The sequence below is a fragment of the Trachurus trachurus genome (genome assembly GCF_905171665.1).
Source record: "Trachurus trachurus genome assembly, chromosome: 8".
In the NCBI taxonomy this organism is placed as follows: Eukaryota; Metazoa; Chordata; class Actinopteri; order Carangiformes; family Carangidae; genus Trachurus; species Trachurus trachurus.
In genome coordinates, this window is record NC_139905.1 from 15,402,737 (window position 1) to 15,423,508 (window position 20,772).

General features: G+C 41.6%; 1 protein-coding gene across 1 annotated transcript; it reads left to right on the forward strand.

The window, feature by feature from the left end:
* Positions 1-11,376: 11,376 nt before the first annotated feature.
* LOC310989959 (transcription factor Sox-9-like) lies at positions 11,377-15,295 on the forward strand. The gene is made up of 3 exons (XM_083977158.1): positions 11,377-12,112; positions 12,489-12,736; positions 13,092-15,295. The coding sequence occupies exons 1-3, from the start codon at positions 11,685-11,687 to the stop codon at positions 13,886-13,888; spliced, it is 1,473 nt and encodes a 490-aa protein (XP_083833284.1). The 5' UTR covers positions 11,377-11,684; the 3' UTR covers positions 13,889-15,295.
* The last annotated feature ends 5,477 nt before the right edge of the window (positions 15,296-20,772 follow it).

A 20,772-nucleotide genomic window follows, 5' to 3' on the forward strand; every position in this document is an offset into this window, starting at 1 on the left:
GCACATAGAGGGACTGACATGGTAGTCTGTAGCTGTATTTATCTTAATTACAGACTTCTGTGGCTCTAGTCCCTTCTGTGAAAGTCAACAGCACAGATTCATACAAGATTCATAATTTCACAGACCATCAATAGGCCATAGATAGCACCACTCTGACATTTCGCTTTAATGTCAAACTATAGTATATGAACAGAACTGCTTGTTCTCATATGAAAAAGTTTTAAATATTCCTATGTAAACTGACCACTTTGCAATGACACAACCACATAGCTCTTTTTTATTCTTTATTTGATATATGCTGAGTGGCAGGGCCAGTTGAATCTATTACCCATACGTCTCAAACAACACCAGTTACATTTGTCCAAGCCAAAGAAAAAACTGAATTATAAGCTCAACCTCAAACTTCTATACAATAAAAATACAAGAAGACACAAGAGAGACAATAAAGTTCCAGCCTTTACCAAAAAAGGCACTGTATAAAAAAACAAAACAATTAAAGGAGCTATTTGTAGGCTTTGCTAAATGTTACACGGCCAACAAACAGTAGCAACACCTGCTTCATCAATAAACTTATTTTCCTTATTTGCCAAAAGTAAAAATTCCTCTTGTTTTACTTTTACTTCTATCAGTTCTTTCCTTTCTCTGAAACTACCCTGCTAACCAGCCAGTTCAATTCATTTGCAATAGGTGCAGAGCTTCTACAGTGTTGCGTCCTGAAAGAAGAGCCCCTGCAACTTCATCTGAAACAGACCTCTGGATACGTGTGTCCACATTTAAGCAGTTTACAGTGTAATAATGCCAATCCATGCACTGACTCCTGAGGTGATAGTAGCCTCAGAGAAATAGGCAGGCTGTCATGTGGGATGAGATCATTATTATGTAATTGGCGCTGCTATTGCAGTCTCTCCCAGTGTGTGAAAGCTGACATCACCCACACTGCCACCCTGTAGATCGGCCAAACCTCAGTGTTTGGAGAAAAGCAGTAAGATCCACCGTATCTGTTACAGCCATACTGAGCCTCCAGGGCAATAAATGCCCTGCAATACCACCTTCCAATCAAACAGCCTCTTATTAACCGATTAACACCGTGGAATTCTGGAAAAAAAAGGATATGAGCCTGTTATTGTTGAATGTAATGTAGGTCTTTCATAACTTACACAAAAAATTGAAAAAAATAAAACCTAGTGCAGCAGAGTAGATTTTGTTATAGGCACTATGAAGGACTTGATGGAATCCAGATTTCACTGCAGGACTCCAGGATGCCAGTCAAGTACAGTTCAGGGACTACATTAACCTTCAGCTGATAAATATTCATAAAGGAACGCAATGGGCATGCTATGAAAATAAAATGGTTGCCATAACAAACACGCCTCCTTTATTTAATCACTGTATGGTAAACGTGGATTAATGTTGTTTACATTGCCTTTCAGAAAGCTGGAGGCATAATATATTCTCCAAACAGGTGAGACTGGCCTCATTAGTCAAATGTCAATAAAACTGTGCAGACTTTATGAACGTTTCTTGGTTGGATCAGAAATTATTTCATCATAATTTTATTATAATTATTTTATTATGAGTCTATTCAAACACAAGTCTGACTCTTGCTCTTTCAGCCAAAAAGGTCCTGCTGACGATGTGAAGTGCCACTGAAAACACACTCAAGTAAACTGGTGTTTTTTAAAAGTTTGCAAATATTTATTTTTGTAAACGCAACATGGCAGAATCGGGCTGAGCCAATATAGAATTACCTGTTATCATTCTTGTCAATAAGAAATTTATGCGGAACCCCGGAGAGCAGGGAGGTTGGGGAAGTAGAGTCAGTTTTCAAAAGTGATAAAAATCAACTGGCGCCTGTTGAGGAGGTGGCTGTGTATGTCCCGTCACCACCAAGGACAAAGAGTCTCCCAAGTCGCTCCAAAACAGGGATTTCCAGCTTAATGCTCACTTACATTTTGGCTGCACTCGTATGAGATTGGTCAGAGGTATACACATGCATTGCCTATATAAAATGAATCATACAGTAGAAGACATTTAGAATAACTTAAGTCCATATTTGATGCAAATAATAGCTGGAAACCTAAAGGGGAAAACCAAATGCATTCCCCTAAAACAGTCACCTCAAGGCCAGATGACAGTGCTCATAAAGATGATTCTGATATGATACTTAAATTGTCCTCCTTCAGCTCAAGTAACATACTAGTAATCCTGCTTTTCTACCCTTTCCATCTCATATTCTCTTTCGTTTTTTTCTGATGTTGCTGTTTTTCCTCGCCATTAGCCTACACCTTCAATTGTAAATTCTAGCTCCCGGTGGGACTGCACGCGCCTTGTATTGCACCCTCTCCTTCCCCGGGCTTGTGATCTTTAGGCTGGTGAGAAGCATTCAGAGGTGCTCCTTTTCCTTCCTGTTCCATGCACAACTAAGTGGTGACCCAAGAGACTTAGATTGGGCTTACTGACAAAACTTTCCATCCCCTTCTCGGGGTCTGCCATCTGCACGTCCTTGTGTATAGACACCCATTATTAAAGAGTTAGGCCTCAGTGAGCAACTTCAACTAGACTAAGGTGCGCTGAAGCCACAGTTTCAGGTCACAGTGCACTGATGTGTAGGTGCTGGGTAACTCTAGATTTTTAATTACAGAGTGTGCACGGCGGTGCGATAAGAGGGTCACAGCTTCCTGATAACCTGTTTAGTGAGTCAGAGGCTGTTTGACGCCCAGACGGAGTGACAAAGCTGTGAGAATGGGACAAAACCTCGTCTTTGTGTCGATACATCTCTCTGAACTTCCTGTAGCCTCAAAGAAACAGCCGCCATCTGCTTTTGCATCCAACAGGTGAAACCACACATCTGACTAACTATTCAAAGTCTGCCTAAAACAGAAGAGTGAAAAATCCAGAGTAAAGAACAATCAAAAGATGAAAGTCTAATCGAAGCATCTCTTCCTTTGCACTTGTGGTCATGTGGACACATTATCTGTGGTTGGTCAGAACAAACAGAGCAGAACATCAGTTTGGGTGTGTTGCTACAGGTGTGACAGTTTGAATGGCACATCCATGGCTGTTCAGGTTCATCTCACATGAAATCATATAATATGATTATAATTTTCCACCATTCCAATAACTGATAAGTCAATAGTAGAGGGTAGATTTAGCGTTAGTGATTGTATCTATTTAATCGACCAGTAGAGTCCTTTGAGAAATCAGTGTCTTCATTGAAATGGGAATTCTGTGTTGCTAATAGCACCTTTTTTGATTGGTTTATGAAATGAACTTCTGTATTTACTGCCTTTGAAAATCCCGTACCATGTCACATTCTGCATCCAATGTGGCTGTAGAATATTCAGTATCTACTGTATGTAAGGGATAATGTATAGTTCGGAGGTTGTTGCTTCGCGTTGGGGTTCCATACAACCTGTCGGGGTTTATTTCTCCATTAACAACCGACCAACTATACATGATCCCGCTTAGAACACGGCCTACGAGTAAAATAATTAATTTGAAACATAAAGTTGATCAAAATACGACGTTCATCGATTTTTAATTGCATCATTTAGCGAATCTGCAAGACTCGTCACGTCCGCTGTTTTGCTGAGCCTCCTGTCGTGCATTTGAAGCCTTTGATAATCAATCAGTGGATCGATAGATTACCATACACGTGTTACGATGTGTGTATTGTGTGTAGTCGTATCTGTCATAAACAAGAGATTAACTTTACTGTTTACTGGGTGCGTTTGTGTCCGCGGAGTCGCGGTGCCACCGAGACGAGGAGAGCTGTGACACCGCGTCAGAGATCAGCAGGTTTGGTTTCCAGCAGCGATGTGAAGGAGCCTCCACTCTCCTTGTAACAAGTTAAAAATCATTTATCTAACATCGCTATTAGTCCGAAGCTGTTTAATGACGGTAAAAAATGAAACATAAGGGCAATTTCACTGATTGATGAGTGATTGCTCCTTCAGTAGGCCGTTGCTATGGAGTCCCTAGCAACGGTCCGCTCAGCGGTGGTCTATCGAGAAATAAACACCGCAGAATATTGGTGATTGACCAATCAGAATCGAGTATTCAAGAGAGCCGTGTTCTATATTGTGTGTAATCTATGCTTACTGACATTCCAGACCAGCTCACTAACTTGCAGTGAACTCATCACTCTAAGTGCCAGGACACAGCCAGCTATGCAGCGAGGACAGTAAGGAGCTCTGCGGCAAATCTAATAAACCAGTTCCAGTTTTCTTACACCCACCAAGAATGGTAACCAAGCTGCTCAAATATTGGATCTCAGGAAATAGTGGAGGACAATTTCCTTAGAGCGTAACATTAGAATGCACGAGCCTGGCTCCCGGAGGTTCGGGGCCACCACCGCTGGGCGGCTCCAATTAGATGGAGCTTCCCTGCTGTGTTTGAGCCAGTCTGAACACAGAAGCACCCGAAAGGAGCTGGAGGGAGAAATGGAGGAAGGGGAGAGGGGAGACACACACACACACAGCCCTGAGCACTGTGTTATGTTTGGCGAACATTTCGCCTAACGTTTCTTTCTGTCTACACTTCTGGCTCCTGATCATGCTGCAAAGAGATCATTGGACAGCTAAAAAAAAAAAAGGAGGAAACAGAGATGAAAACACGGAGGATTGAGGAGACAGGGGAGAGAGCTGCTTTATGTTGTGTCTGGCTGTTATCTCTAAATCAAATAATGTGTATGTATTTGGTTTATGCATCAAGGAAATCTCTAAATTTCTCGTGCTTGAGCGTTTTTTGTATCGCTAACTGACTGTTGAATTTGTTCAACTAGAAAACTGTTGAAAAGATTGACTCCAGATTTTGTTGGGTCACACTTGACTCCCACCTTGAAATCTGATCTGGGTGCAGTATAATAGTAAACAGCAACTTTGAAGAAATATTTCACTCCACATTGCTGGGTGGATACCTTTCTATCGTTGTTACTATTATCATTATGTCATCAGTCATTCATTCTTTAAATAGCAGCAATGAATGCTTCAGTAATAAAACTCCCTTTGCCAATTCCAGTCTTTTTTGGCTTTTAGATCCAATGAAACAGTGTTTACTGAGCTTTACTGCAAATTTGTCTGTACATGACTTATAAATAAAATCATGGTGAATAGACATAATCCCTATTTGATATGATTCATTCATCATTCATTCATTCATTCTCTAATTTTTTTTATAACTGCCAAACTTCTAACTTACTAACTCTAGCTAGTGTGACTAATGCAGTTTGTTGACCTTCTCTTTTTCCTTTGCCCTGAAATAGGATTTATCAAGAATAGACTTGGCTCTCGCCATTGTAATAAGACACTGTTTTAAAGCCCTTGAAGTATGCCATTGTTCATTTCACCCCTGCCCTTTCTGAAAGTATTAATCCTATCGCCACGGTCTAATGCTGAAATCCCCGGTAGAAACACCTAAGAGGACTGGATCTGTTTGACCACACAAGATATTCCTATTGCCACTGCTACAAGTGATACCACGGTCACTGCTGAGCAGCTAAGGAGGAAGTACACCTGTAGGCCATCCATTTGTGAGTATTCAGCAAGGGTTTGGGTGCTGGCTCTGGTGCAGGTGCTATCCTCTGGAAGGTGATTACATATCATCACTCTTTCATTAACTCAGTATTTCTAGTATCACGTTGACTGTGTAGAAAGAATGGGCCTTTTCATCGGTCATCCTCGACAAATGAGCCTCGCTGACAGGGCCAGGTTAAAGCAGCAGGATAATGAAACAAGAGAAATCTGGCAAAAAGGAGGGAGATTTGGAAAATTGTGCTATAGTAAAAGTGGATGTTTTTTGAATGTTGATATCTATGTGTTTTAATATAACTGCTTTAAGATCACTGTAGATGATCATGTATGAGGTCAAACTCTGTAGTGAGAAATAAACAAATTAGGATGTAAATGAGAGCAGCTGACAGAAATGAGAAGAGGAAGTGGGGAAACTCAATAAAGTTTATTTTTAGGTTATGACACTGCAACAGTCTCATTTTCACCTGGTACTAGAAACAGGTAGGAGGGGGAGGAGGAGGAGGTTCGAACATTCCATTACATAGACCAGACCCCGGCGCTTATACAGGTTCTTTGTGAAAGGTGTCTCTGTGTGCAGGGGCTGAGGTGCCACACTGACATCATCGAGAGCTGCGGATGTAACTTTTCGTGTGTGGCGGTGCCAGGGAGCAGCTCGCACTGTCAGTCAGCCTGAGTCAGCGCTACACACACTCCAGACACAAATGTGCAAGAATCCATGACGGAGGAGAGTTTCACAACTTCTACACCACATATTTGATCAAAACAACCTGAACATCAAGTCTGCCGACTTGTAGTACATTACACTGACATGTGATCAAACAGTTGGCAGCAGGCATTTTTTAAAGGTTATTTGGAAAAAAAAATCACCCTTATTCTCATATAACAAGGAAATAATTGTTGATAATTCCCTTGTGGTCAAAGTGTTTTTAAGGGGCAGATTGTTCAAGGAAATATCTGAGAGCAAAACCATGGAACTTTTGCAGAACAGCGACCAGAATGGAGAGGATTTTTGGTTGTGTATTGCCTCATGATGACGTCTGTTGTTGACCTTGAGATCTGTGTATTGACAATGAAATAAACTGACTTAAGTTCCAGTTTCAGCCACATCTTCTCAACAGATGAATTGATTTAACTGATTGGACTTAGACTAAGTGGTAAGTTGATTTTTAATGTTTTTTGTGTTTCTTTTGGATTAACGGTTTGTGATAAAACAAATCTCTGTGTATTGAGCAAAGAACTGGTTTAAGTAAGGGTGTATGTTATTCTTCGTTTGCCATTTTGTCTCTTTAAAGGTTTCGCTACTCTCTCAGGTTTGTAAATCACAGTGACAGTGAAGATCAGTGTTATTTTAATTCATTCTTTGTAGCAGTCACCTGTTCCCTGTTGAACAGACCCCTGTTGAGGGGTTGAGTACCTTATCAGCTTCTGCAAAGACTCACAGGTAATGTCAGCACTTTGACAATGAGCCATTGTCATTCGGACATAATTACAGCTCAGGCCCTATTATTAGAAATGCAGTAGAGTGACCTGCTGGGATCTCTCCCTCTCTCTGCTTTTATAGCATTTCATTGTCTTTTCAACTGACTCTGAGGTCACTTCACCTGAAGGCATGGAAGCTTCCTTGTAGTCACTCAGCAGAGTTCAATATTGGATGTGTTTTTCAGGTGTGCTGTCCGAGAGGTTAGATGGGGAATGTTTGGATTTCATGCAAGTGGCTTCACAAGGTTTTATGAAAACCAGAATTCCAGGGAAAATATTTTCACTCGTCGAATCCTGAGCTACTGTTGTGCTGCTGTGTCGTGAACTTAACACTTACACTGTTTTATAATGGTGTTTTGCTTAATGAAACCATCACTGGTGGCACCTGTCCAAAGCCTTTGACATTTATCAAAAACTATTGGTTCCACAGCATTCTCAGATCAGTGCGCATTTCCTTCCCCACAGATATACTATCAATGAGTGCCCAGGGTGTTTCAGTTTACTCGAAGCCAGGAGCAGATAAGGCTGAGATTACAGTGACACTATCTCCAGAGGAGGCCAGAGAAAGGAGAAGATATACAAGAAAGCGTGCGGCAGCAGTTACCACACACTGCTGCTCTCACGGGTGAAGGCCAGAATGCAAATCTCTCAGTTGGACTGTATTTCCTTAGCGGCAAAGCTTGGGCTATATCTCATCATCTTATCAGAGTCTAGTTTGACCTGATGATGGAGGTGACAACTGCCAGGTCAATAAATAATTGCCTTGTTATCATTTTAAAGGCAATTGTTAATGCAGAGTGTTTTTTTTTCTACAATCAATATTGTAGAAATCCCTGAGTTTTACTGCTGAAGCCACTGGGAGCTGTTGTGGTTATGTGTGGGATATCAGGGAGGTGTGAGAGAGTCAGAGCAGAGAATGTAAGCCCATCCTTCTGAGGGTGTCAGGGCCTTGATAAGTCCTGTTTAAACTTTACCCTTTGCAAAATGCCATGTGTCAACAGTTGCCCGTGAGCAGGGTGCTCTGATCTATTAGACAAACACCTGTGGGGGCAGCCCACCCATCCCCATGAGACGTTCACTGACAGTGGGCGAGGGTTACAGTTCTGCAACTAAGCTGGCTCGTATTTGAGATACAACTTTTTTTTTATGTATTAGCAAACAAATGGAGGAACTGACAGTGGAAGCATCCGGAAGGAAAGTTTAGATGGTTCGCCAAAAAGGATTTTCTCAGTTCTCCCTCTTGCAGTCCTCTGCCATGTCTGGGGCAGTTGGCACTAGTTGCGGAAAGTCTCAGACAGGTGTGATGCTGGGTTGTGAGTGGTTTAAGCCATCTCTGCCTCTTTTAGCTCTGCCAATCTATTTATCAGGTGGTGGCATCTTCTAATTGTTTATGGATCTCACAGCTGATCATCAAAACATACTGGTAGCGCTACTGCACTTAAAGAGATCATGATATCTGATCTGTGTTTGTATTTTTAGAAGCTGTCAATGCAGCCTAATGTATGATTTCCTTTTCTGTGACATCAACTAGCTATTTGATGAAAAATATAGAAATACTTTGCGCACTTAAACTTGTTTTGATCCAAAAGACTAAAAATATCACACACAAAAAAGATGCCAACATAAATATAAACGCATGCTGGATTTGATTCAGTTGTTTTGACACACACTTCAGGGATATCAGCAAGCAGACACCTTAAACACATCCACAACACTAAGAGATAAAAAAGAAAAAGAAAAAAGAAAGGTGCTCAAACATTTGCAGAGGAATCTAAGAGAGCTAGAGAAGGTGGAAGACATGATCTGGCAGTTTACCCTCAGTGTTTGCCTCAAAATTTTGACGCCATGGCTCGAAGTCAAGCTGAGAAGTTTCCCAAGACCTGCTCAGCCGGCAGGCGGGTGTTCCATGTAAGCTGTGAGCCTGGCCCCTGAGGATCTGTGCCCCGCCACGCACCCCTCCTTTTTGCAGTCAGCAGTGCTGGGGCGCGAACATGCCCAACCACACCTCTGATGCTACTGTGTTACCCATCACTGGGTTTCCTCCTCTGCAGGTTGACTCCAGTCGCCTCTCAGACGGAAAACTCTCAAATGGCAGCAGGGCTCATCACATTACCAAGAAAAAACTAAATATATGTTGTTTTATATGAAGACAAGGTCATTTTAATGGAAGCTATAAGTGTAAGAGTATCACTGGACTGTCAGTAACTCTGCATGATGTTAGCTGTGGCTCTCACAGGCATCTCAAAAGTTACACTTTATTGAGGGAAATGGGTCAAGGTTTTCTGGCCAAATACGGAGAATCAGGTTACTTTGAAGTGTCTTTAAATCAGCATAATTATACCTATCAAGTGGTGATGAAACAAAAACAACTCCCATCCTTTAACTTTTCCTATGCCCCTTCTGTTTCTCTCCAACATGAACTCTGGAAGAACAGTGCTTCTAAAGTTGTATGTCATCTAGTCATGTGCAGAGGAGCTGACAAGGCAGTCTGCCACAGCCACCAGTCATCTAGTGAGACCGGGAGCACAACTAGCGGGCGCATGTGACAGGCATATAGGCTATTTTTAATGAAAATGTCAGAGTTAGAAGAGACTGAGAGGCTTTGATGTAACTGGAAACCCTCTTAAAAAAAGAGATTATCTTCATGGCAAAGTGATTATTTTTAGAAATGAAAGACAAAAGTCACTTATTATGACACACACACGCACACGCACACACACACACACACACACACACCCCCGCCAAAACCACACTCTCACATTTCATTCATATACATTTTCATATAATATATATAGCCTATATACTATTGACATTGCAATGCCAAAGCTGAACACATGGATTATAGTGAGTGAACTAACAAAGTGTCCTTTGTTCAGGGAAAAACAAGCGTTGGAGGAAATCCAGCAAACTAAGTTTTAGTGTTGCAAAACAAACATGTTTGTTTTCTACCAGTTTTTTCATATTTAAAATGCTTTGCATGCTTCATGAAAATGTACTATATTTGCGTATAGAATATGCATTTTCATTTACAATTTCTCTGGGCAATTTAGTGATTGATAGGTAGGTCTAATATTTATTTTTAAACCGTTTGCTAATCTTTGCACACTGATAGGAAGTTATTTTTTAAATGATCTGGTTATAAATAAAAATCACCCAAAATACCGTCAGCGAAATAAGTCATCCACAGGGTGACCTTTCACGTTTCACATAGATGAAGGTACATTCAGGTCTCTTGTTGATTACTTTGCAGAGTTTTGTAGGCCACTGTTATCTGGACTGTTGCTGTTTTTGTTTGAACCACTAGCCTGCAGTATGAAAAAGGGAAGGGCTAAAAACAGACATGTGCAGCGGGAACTTTTTCTTTTTTTATATATATATATATGTTTTGTAACTCCCTATGATTTAATTTCAATCCCTGCAGCCCCAGCACACAGATGCAACGCTTCCTCCGGAGTTTCTGGACCGCTGTCTCCCCCTGTTGGTCCTAGTGGTCACTGCAGAGCAGAGACACAGGCTGAGGCTGCTACCGCTGCTGCTGCTGCTCCGTAACGGCAGCCACACTACTGTCTCTACTGTGTCTGTGCAACACACGCCTTACACAACTGCCCGCGTTTAACACACAAACAAGCAGCACTGTTTATTCTAACAGATAATCACAATTTTAAGAGACAAAAAGGGAACTATTAGACGTTTTCTAGAGAGGAATTACTGCTCTTACTTAGAATTTAACCAAAGTCACACAAAGAGCTTCAGACTGTCCTCAGGAAAGTACATGAAAAAACAAAGATACAGTATGTAGATTTGGTTGGTAAAGCAAGGGAAGTAAAAGAGCAGGTAGCACAAATCCCATCAATTAGTCGTACGCCTAATGAGTTTGTTAGATTTAAATGAACGAAATAAAGCCTATAATAGGCAATACGAAGTGTAAGTCAGATTTTCCAAAATTCGACCAAAAACAGTTATGAAAATTGTTATGTTGACACGGACACACTGGACTTTGTGCTCGAGATAAATTCAGAAGTTTTATCTTTCATGATATCACTGTCATATCAAAATGTTACATTAGTTTATAGCAACATACAGTTTTATTCTCAGGGGTCTTTTTTTAATTTTTAATTCTCAGCTCCTTAAACTTTTTTTAATTTTTTTTTTTTTAATTCTAATCAAAACAAAGGTTATAAGGGGAAAAACACTTCTCCTGGTTGAACGGGGTTTTCACTGTTGTGGACTCAGACTCAGAGTCATATTACGTCCCCGCCTCCAAAAAGTCCCCCCTCCCGTCGCCCCCCCTCAATCATTTCCTCGCCGTCAAACATAAATGCAGGCATTCCCTCCTGTGCCTCAGACTCTTCAGCCATCCTCCACGAGCAGATCTCCCTGTCACATTTCTCTTTAAAGTCACACTTTCAAAGTGAAGCATTAGAGAGCGATCACTTGCAACTTTGCCTTCTTGTGCGCGAAGTTTTGAAAAGTTGAAGGAGCGTCCGCAACTTTTGTTTCTTGGCTTTTTCCTTTTTGTCTTTTTACTTGCAAGGATTCAACTTTGCCAGTCAAGCTGTGCGCCCACACAGACTGTCACTGCAGTCTTCGGGCACAGCACTTGGATTTAGAAAAAAGGATTTCCTCCTGTCTTTTTTTTTTTTACTGCGAGAAGTTGTTCTTTAATTTTTTCGCATGAATCTCCTCGACCCCTACCTGAAGATGACAGAAGAACAGGAGAAGTGTCACTCTGACGCTCCGAGCCCCAGCATGTCTGAGGACTCCGCCGGATCGCCGTGCCCGTCCGGGTCCGGTTCGGACACTGAGAACACTCGGCCGTCCGACAACCACCTCCTCCTGGGTCCAGACTACAAGAAAGAAGGCGAAGAGGAAAAGTTCCCAGTGTGTATTAGAGATGCAGTGTCCCAGGTGTTGAAGGGTTACGACTGGACTCTGGTGCCCATGCCGGTGCGCGTCAACGGCTCCAGTAAGAGCAAACCTCACGTCAAAAGACCCATGAACGCTTTCATGGTATGGGCCCAAGCTGCACGGAGGAAGCTGGCCGATCAATACCCGCATCTGCACAACGCGGAACTCAGCAAAACTCTGGGAAAACTTTGGAGGTAGGTTCGCTTTGTATTTTTGATTCTCTTTTGCTGCGCGCTTTTACGCGTCTGTCTGCATAGCGCACTATTCATTTTAGATGAAATGCTCCACCTGCTGTTTCAAGTAGAATTTCACCCTTTTTGCAGATTTGACTATTTCTTTTCAAAAAGTATTTCAAGTAGGTTCAGTGTTTAGAGTTTGAATGTAGTTTCTAATGCAATGCCCGAGTTTGCAAAAAGTTAAGGAGACTGATACGCAAGCCTTTCAGCTGCTTTTTAACGATTATTGATAGTGAAACAGTTAATGCTGTGACTGTTGCATTTCACTAACAAATGCAAAAAAAAAACCCGACAACAAATAACATTACTTTTTTTTTGTTCATATTTTTTTTAGATTGCTCAACGAGGTAGAGAAGCGCCCGTTTGTGGAAGAAGCGGAGCGTTTGAGAGTGCAGCACAAGAAGGATCACCCTGACTACAAATATCAGCCGAGGCGGAGAAAATCTGTCAAGAACGGTCAAAACGAGCCCGAGGACGGCGAGCAAACGCACATATCTCCAAACGCGATCTTCAAGGCGCTGCAGCAGGCCGACTCTCCGGCGTCGAGCATGGGCGAGGTGCACTCACCAGGAGAACATTCAGGTAAGAGAAGATAATTAATGATATAAATAAAATAAAATAAAAAAATCTTATAGACGTTTTCTATTTTATTTTAAATTTTATAGTTACTTATTTTGACAGTCAAATCTTACAGTGCTTAATGGCCTTGCATAGACACCTGTTGATGACTAATGATTAATGATTACTGGGTTTTACAAGCCATCATGCAAATACACCTGTCAGATTAGTTACCGTAAACTCCTCCTCCTCACTGCATTTATATTCATATAAGTGTCTGCTTAGTGCAAGTTTTTCATGCTGGAAATGTTGTTTCACGTGTATTATTTTGTGGATTTGTTTTCAGTGTAACCTGAACTGTGAACTTTCCTCTCAATAGGTCAATCCCAGGGCCCACCGACACCCCCAACCACCCCCAAGACAGACCTCCCCTCCAGCAAAGCTGACCTGAAGCGCGAGGGACGCCCCATGCAGGAGGGCACCAGCCGCCAGCTCAACATTGACTTTGGAGCCGTGGACATTGGCGAGCTGAGCAGCGAAGTCATCTCCAACATGGGGAGCTTTGATGTCGATGAGTTTGATCAGTATCTGCCGCCCCACAGCCACGCCGGGGTGGCAGGCGCCGGCCAGGCTGGTTACACCGGCAGCTACGGCATCAGCGGCTCCTCAGTCAGCCAGGTGGCCAGTGTTGGGGCCCACAACTGGATGTCCAAGCAACAACAACAACAACAACAGCAGCAGCAGCAGCAGCAGCAGCAACCGCACTCTCTGACGACCTTGGGTGGAGGAGGTGAGCAGGGCCAGCAGGGGCAACAAAGAACCACCCAGATCAAGACAGAGCAGCTGAGCCCGAGTCACTACAGCGAGCAACAAGGCTCCCCACAGCACATCACCTATGGGTCATTCAACCTGCAGCACTACAGCAGCTCCTCTTACCCCCCAATCACAAGAGCACAGTATGATTATTCAGATCACCAAGGTGGTGCCAACTCCTACTACAGCCACGCGGCTGGCCAAGGCTCTGGCCTGTACTCCACCTTCAGCTACATGAGCCCCAGCCAGCGGCCGATGTACACCCCGATCGCTGACACCGCCGGGGTGCCCTCCGTGCCCCAGACCCACAGTCCGCAGCACTGGGAGCAGCAGCCCATTTACACACAGCTGTCCAGGCCGTGAGAAGGCAGCCTCAGCACTGACTGTAAACAACACACCACCCCACCACGCATAAGACTCTTTTTTGCCCGGTGGCCTTCGTGCCACCACGCCACACACCCTTCATTGCCAACAGAAAAACATGACAAGGACTTTTTTTTATAGTACTGAAAATATATCTTTGAATTGGCTCACAACAGTGCCTTTTGTATTGGTTGGAATTGTGATTATATTTTTTTAGATATAATGTTTTAAAAAGTTAAATCCTCTGTGAGGACAGACTGGTTATAAATATTTTAGTATGTACTGTGTATGTGTTCTGCTCTTGCCATCTTCATTCTAATCAGTGTCATCAGCATCCACATCATCACCATTTGAAGGTTTAACACATTTAAAGGAGCAGAAATGCCGAGTAAAAAATCACCCTCAGTGGCCTTACTTCTCACTAATGTATTTTTGTACAGGAAGTAAGAAACATCTACGTTTACTGACACTGCCGTCATAATAGCCTACATTCTGCTTTGGATTTTTGTACTGTACATATTCTATTGTAATTCCCGTGAGATGCAAGAATTGAGCAATGCACGTTGGAAATAGATTTGAATTTTTGGCCATGATATGACTGTGTCATCAGTGAGTTAGTCAAACTTTCTACTTCTTGTTCTTCGCTTTAGCTCAAATTATTGTGTCGGAAATGCTATAGCAGGTGCCATGTAACTCTACTAGGGGCCTTATTGTGTTGCTAGATGTAACTGAGCAATGCTTGCTTTTATCTGGGTACTGCCTTGATACCATTGGTGCCTCCGGAGCCACAGCAGAGAGGCTCCGTCCATTGGCATTGCAGTGTCAAAACCACAGCACAGTTCCGACTTCCTGCTCGAGGGGATACAGGAAGTGACCATTGACCCGTGTTCTCCTCAGCAGCCAGCAGGTCTGAGTCGGGTGTGCTTCTGTCATTCCAACAGCCCCATCCTTTTCCTAACCTTTTTCTTAATTTATTCTTTAGCATTAATTTTATTTGAAAATAACTATTTGCAATTATCTTTTAAACCAGCAGCAGCTAACTGAGATTTCAGTGGAATAGTCTGCTGACATATGTGGTACAAATTTGTTTATTTATCATTTGTAAATGTTTCCGTCTAAAAGTTTCTTTTATTCGTGATCTAGTTATGTACAGATTACTTATAATTACACAATGAGTCTTTCTCCAAAAAAAAAAAAAAAAAAAAGAAACGAAAAACTGGAAGTTTTCTCTTTTTTCTTTCTAACTAATGAATAAATGGATATGGAAATCTGCGGCTGTTTTGTAAAGAATTTGCTGGAATCAACAGGATACTTTTTGTTTTTGAGAAAAAGTTGTGTTCCTCATTTTATATTCTGTATCATTAGTTCTCATTTTGTCTTCTTCTTAATGCAGTTTCCCTAGGTAAACATGCCATTGTCTTAAAGCTTATCTTTTGTATTATATTGTTTGCAATAAAAACAAAACACTGAGAAATATGTGACCATCTTGCGCCATTAATTCCAAGTGTGTTTCGTACACCATTATGTCTCATTCACAGCAACCGATCCCCCACATCCCCAGTAGGATCACACAGAGAGGGTTACTAACAAAATGTTTAGAGAGTCTGAACATTCCGGGTGCAACTCATACACTGACAAAAAATATAAATAAAATAAAATAAAACATAAAGATTGACAAAATGTTTTTATAATTTCTGCAATAATCTGAGGTAAAGTTAAGGTTTGGCTCCTGCCTTCTCAGACTGTTAGGTCACAGGGCCGTTATTACCATGGCCTATTGAGAAGATGTATGTCCACACCCCTCCCCCCCGCCTGTATACATGACGGCTTAAAGAAACAAACTAGACATTGCATATTGTTTATTCATCACTGGCCAAGCAATGTAGGAATACAGCTGAACTTAATAAATCAGTGACAGTGTAAACACAATCAGGTACTATAGCTTTGTGTTGAAATTTGAGGCACATTCACAGATGACGTCTCTTTCCTCACATCAACTGGACTGTACCTTTCTTTGCCACCCACTGCTGCGCCTCATCTCACTGCGATAACAGTATTTTTTTTTATGGCTCAACTCCGTAACAACCCATTAGAAATTATACTAACCTTAACTAAGCATGTGGCCTAACATATCTACAGTGCTCAATATGTAAACATGTTGATCATATCATCATTTAAGCAAAACTGTCAGAGACTAAAATGAGCTACCATTAGACTGTTTTAATGGCATCATCAGAATAACTAACCAAATGAATAAGTGAAATTGAAATATTTACTGGCACCAGTCAGTAAAACTTCCTTAAAGCACATTGCTCTCACTCTGTTTACTCAAATAGTAAAAATGGACAGACTGGTTTCATAAAAAGTTGTGTACTAATTTATCTAACTGATGTTTGTCTTGCAACTATGAGTGCAAATTTACTTTTCAAATAATTGTTCATGGATTGTATCCATATCATGCTTTTCTAGTATTAGCAACGACTCAAAACATTCATAGTGCTTCTCTAACACATACACGCCAATGGAATAGCATCAGGAGTAATTTGAGGTTCAAGGACACTTCAACATGCGGACTGGAGGAGCCGGGGATCGATGCATCAACCTTCCAATTAGTGGACAATCTGTTCTTCCCCGGGGCCACAGCCATTGTTCAACTTTAGGTTGAAATTTAAAACTGAATTTCTAGGTATTTCTCAGGTTTCTGAATAGTAAAAGTGGTGCCATATGCCCTCATGTCATATTGGTAAATAACACTTTAAAATGCCAAGTGGTAGTTCACTGTGATCCTCTGGGATTTGTTAGAAGTGTAATTGTAACTGAGATAGAAGTTGTAAGCTGTGGAAATGTGGGTACAAGTAAAAGGGAAATCACACGATTTCAACACACAATACTTCATGGTGCTCACTGACAGTCAGAGACATATGACATGTATCAGCAAGACTCAACAGTTCGAGTTGTGGTTTTAAATCGGCATTCACAATTTAACTATTGTTTTAAATCCTGACACTATCAATGATGTGATGCAGTTAAAACAATAAGATGGTCTGTTTTCCCTCGGACTGTGAAGTCTGAAGATGTTTACTATGCTCCTCTTTGTCTTCTTCTGACTGTTGCTACTTTTAGGAACTAGCTGAAGCAAAGTACAGGGGAAGAAAACAATAAATGCAGAGTCAGATATACTGTAAGCTTGTTGTTCTGATGACAGTGTGAACCTTATGTGTAGGGGAGCTTTCCCTCTGACAGTAAAGAGCAGGCAGAGCGTGTGAAGCCCCTGAGCCCACCTCCCACAGAGAGCCCCTGAAGCACATCCATCACATGGATCTCCACTGGTTCAGATCTTGGAGCAAAGTAGCCAGGCAGCAGGCCCTCAGGGCCTAGCAGGGCAAAGGGAGGCGAGTTACAGGCAGACTGAAGAGGGAGAGTTTGGGGGTGGGGGGGGGGGGACAAAAGAGTTGTACTAATCCACTTATTTTTGTCTTTTTAAACCAATTGAAATATTAGGATGCTACCACTTCGTTTTTTAGAGGAAATGAAAATAATTACAGGAAACTGGGGAGCATATTTAACTCAGACTTTCATATTACATTGAGCAACACTTAAAGGTGCCAAATTGTACACTTCTCTATTGTTTTTTTTTTATTTCAAAAAGATATATTTGTGGTTTTAAGTACCAAACACCATCTCAGTGTAGTTTTACTTCTTCTCTCTCAGGCGTCTCTCTGTAACAACAGGTCAATCCACCAACCAGAAGAGAGGGTTCTATGAGTTTCACTTTATACAATATGTGGTGTTTAGTGTAAAAATAAAATCTTGCCTCACTCAAACGATTTGCAACAATATTATGGTCATATACAACACTGAACATGATTAGCTCATGATGGAAACTGCTGACTGAATGTTTAGTTGTAACAATCAATTTCTGCTCAGCAAACAAGGAAAGAGTCGACTCTGGTAAACACAGGTCCATGTTCCCCCAGTTTCAGATAATGACCAGAGCAGCTTTGCTGAATTGTTTCATTCACAGGTTGCTGGCAGCAGTGTGTGTGCGTGGGAAAATGTGAAAGGTTTACATTTGCAGGTCCAGCTCCTCAAAAAGCAATTATGAATTCAGATAAACTGAAATCAGGTGATCACATCAATATCGCTTTAGGGGAATAAATATTCTTTCAAAGTAAGTTACGTTTTTGAATTATAACAACCTTTGACAGTCTAGTGAGGACTAGTCAGACCGATGTGTTGCGAACTGATGAAGCCCCAAGAGGCGAAACGTCTTCCTAGACAAACACAAATCCAGTTGCCTTCGATTCAATTTGTTGCCCAGAGATAAGAAAGTATAATCTTATCTTATCTTATCTTATCTTATAATGATGACGAATGAGAATATCCATAGACATATCCGGTATTTTAAAATAATTTGCCTGATGTAACTACAACAAGGTTCTATGAAGGACCAATCCTGCTGTGCAGGCTACTTTAGAAATAACGAAGGGGCTAAAGAAATAAGTCTTAGAGGACGAGTGCAGGAAATGTAACAGGACCAATCTGATTATTCTGGCCTCAAAACCAAACACACAATCAAAAATAAAATAAGATAATATAAAACGAAATGAAAAAAAGAAGTGGAAGTGGAACCATAAAGGTCACTTTCAACGCATTTCATCAGAAAAATGTGTCACCCTGTATCCACGTGGTCAGGAAATGACATCAGTATTGAGGCTTTCCCTCTTTGAGACCATGGTGACTCATTTGTTGGGCTTTCCTGTGGACATAGACAGCCTTGCCCAGCAGCAGCCCAAGCATAATGATAAATCTAATATGTTTTTCATGCAGCAACTTTGCCAAAAAAATGATAAAAGTTCCAGCAATGTCACAAAGCAGATGCTTTTTCTGAATACAACTTTTTACTAGAAATTTCTGAGCAGCTGTACAACATCAGATGTTCCGGGCTCTGTTAAATGTTCACCTATCACCACTCCAAATCTGTTCAGGGCAGGGCAAATGAAGAACATCTTTCTGAAGCATGTGCACCAGCCCGCTGACCTTGGCTTAGAAAGTCTTGGCAGTGGCGGAGTGACCCAGCCACTGAGTGGACTGGGGCTGTGATGGGACCGCTCCCCTCCAAACAGCAGGAGTGCCCTGATGAATGTTTCCGAGAAGGATCGGAAACAAGACCAAATTTCTCTTTTTTTCTTTCTCCTTTTTTTTCTGACAGGCCTTTCCATGGGCAATTTTCCCAGGACGACCCCATTATTATTCCACAGAGACGTCTGCCCCCTCCGAACCCTATGGGTGGTCTTTCTGAGGGCAAAAGGAAGAGGAAAAGAAAAGGAAAAGGGGGGGGGGAAATCTGGTGATAGGCCCGTGGAGACTGGACAACAATAAAAAACACAACTTAGTAAAATGAGACAAAACAAGATGAAGAGTCACAGAGAACTCTTAACATATTTCCAACATACAGTACCCTGTATTAATTGCTGGACTGTGTCTGTTGGTGGATATACTATCTCTTTTGTCTGTGTCTGTATTCAGGAAAAACACAAACTGATGTTTAGTCAAGTCAAAAATGTGACCATAAAATGATAATAAAATCATATCCCAATTTGTATTTGTGTTTCAAACATACTGTAATAGTGTATACCTACAGTAAATAGTTTATTGTGTGTTCTTATACCACTGGCAATCATTCCTCTGTTTAGATTACCTACAGGGACAGTCTGAATTGACCCCCGCACTGAGTTGCTTTTAAATTGTCCAGTCCATAAAATTCTTTTTTTTTCTTTCTTAAACCAATAAGACACATCCAGTGGAGGAAACCCCTGCTAAATCACATGGAAAGACAAGTTGACCACAAGGCCGTCTCCATGGAAGCTACACCCTCAGCTTAAGAACTACTCTGTGGGAGCACAGGGAGGACACGTTTCCTACACCCTGAACCGTATTGAACATTGTTTACATTAAATCAGGGGAATTACACCAGTGCGTGAAGTCACTCTTGAGAAATTACATTGATACAAATTTATAATCCTGTCATCATTTGATTTTTCTCACTGCTGGAGTAGACATAGGAAGTGCAACTTTGCCCCACAGCCATCTATCTTGCGCTGGCCCCATGAGGGCACCGGCCTGTGCCAAGAGGCCGAGCTGGGCCAGCCCGCTGGAACCCTTGGTGAGCTCCCTTGCCTTTGTCTAAGGATGTGGAAGAAACCTGGCACCGGCCCGAGGTCAGCGTCACAAAATTATATTACCATAATCCCATTAAGTGTGTCTGAGGCCTCATGAGCTCCAGCTCAGTCTGGAAGGAAGGTAGGTGAGGGCTGGCAGTGGGTGGGTTTGTACTAAACAACACAGTCAGTGGAGAATATGAGGTCAAAGATTACCTGCACTTTAGATGTGTATGCTTTAGCTTATGTGATTATTATTGGCCTCAATTACAGTATCATAATCTTATATATTAGTGTAGACTTAAATTGAAACATTCCCAAAGCATGTGTTTTATGACAGCATGGGTTAAACTGTTGTATTTGACACTGATATATTATAATAAAAAAAAGCATATAAATGTTCCTCTGAGCAAACCAATGCTCTATAATTGAATCCAGGAGCCTAAACAAGATGATGGCTCAAGTGGGTTTGCCTGTAAGCTGTCTATAATCAAGGTTTCTCATCCTTATCTTTATTATCCCTTGTCCTTCAGAGAAGGATTCTGTCCAATAATAATGAGATTTTCCATCCATCTTTACATTTGTTTCCAATTACGACACTGAGAGAAACGTTTGGGCTGTCCAATCCGCCAGGGATACAGTAGCTTGTCTTCGCTAATTCCCTCATCTCTACCTGGTACATCTCCACAGAACATATGATTTAACAGTGTGCATGCCCATCGA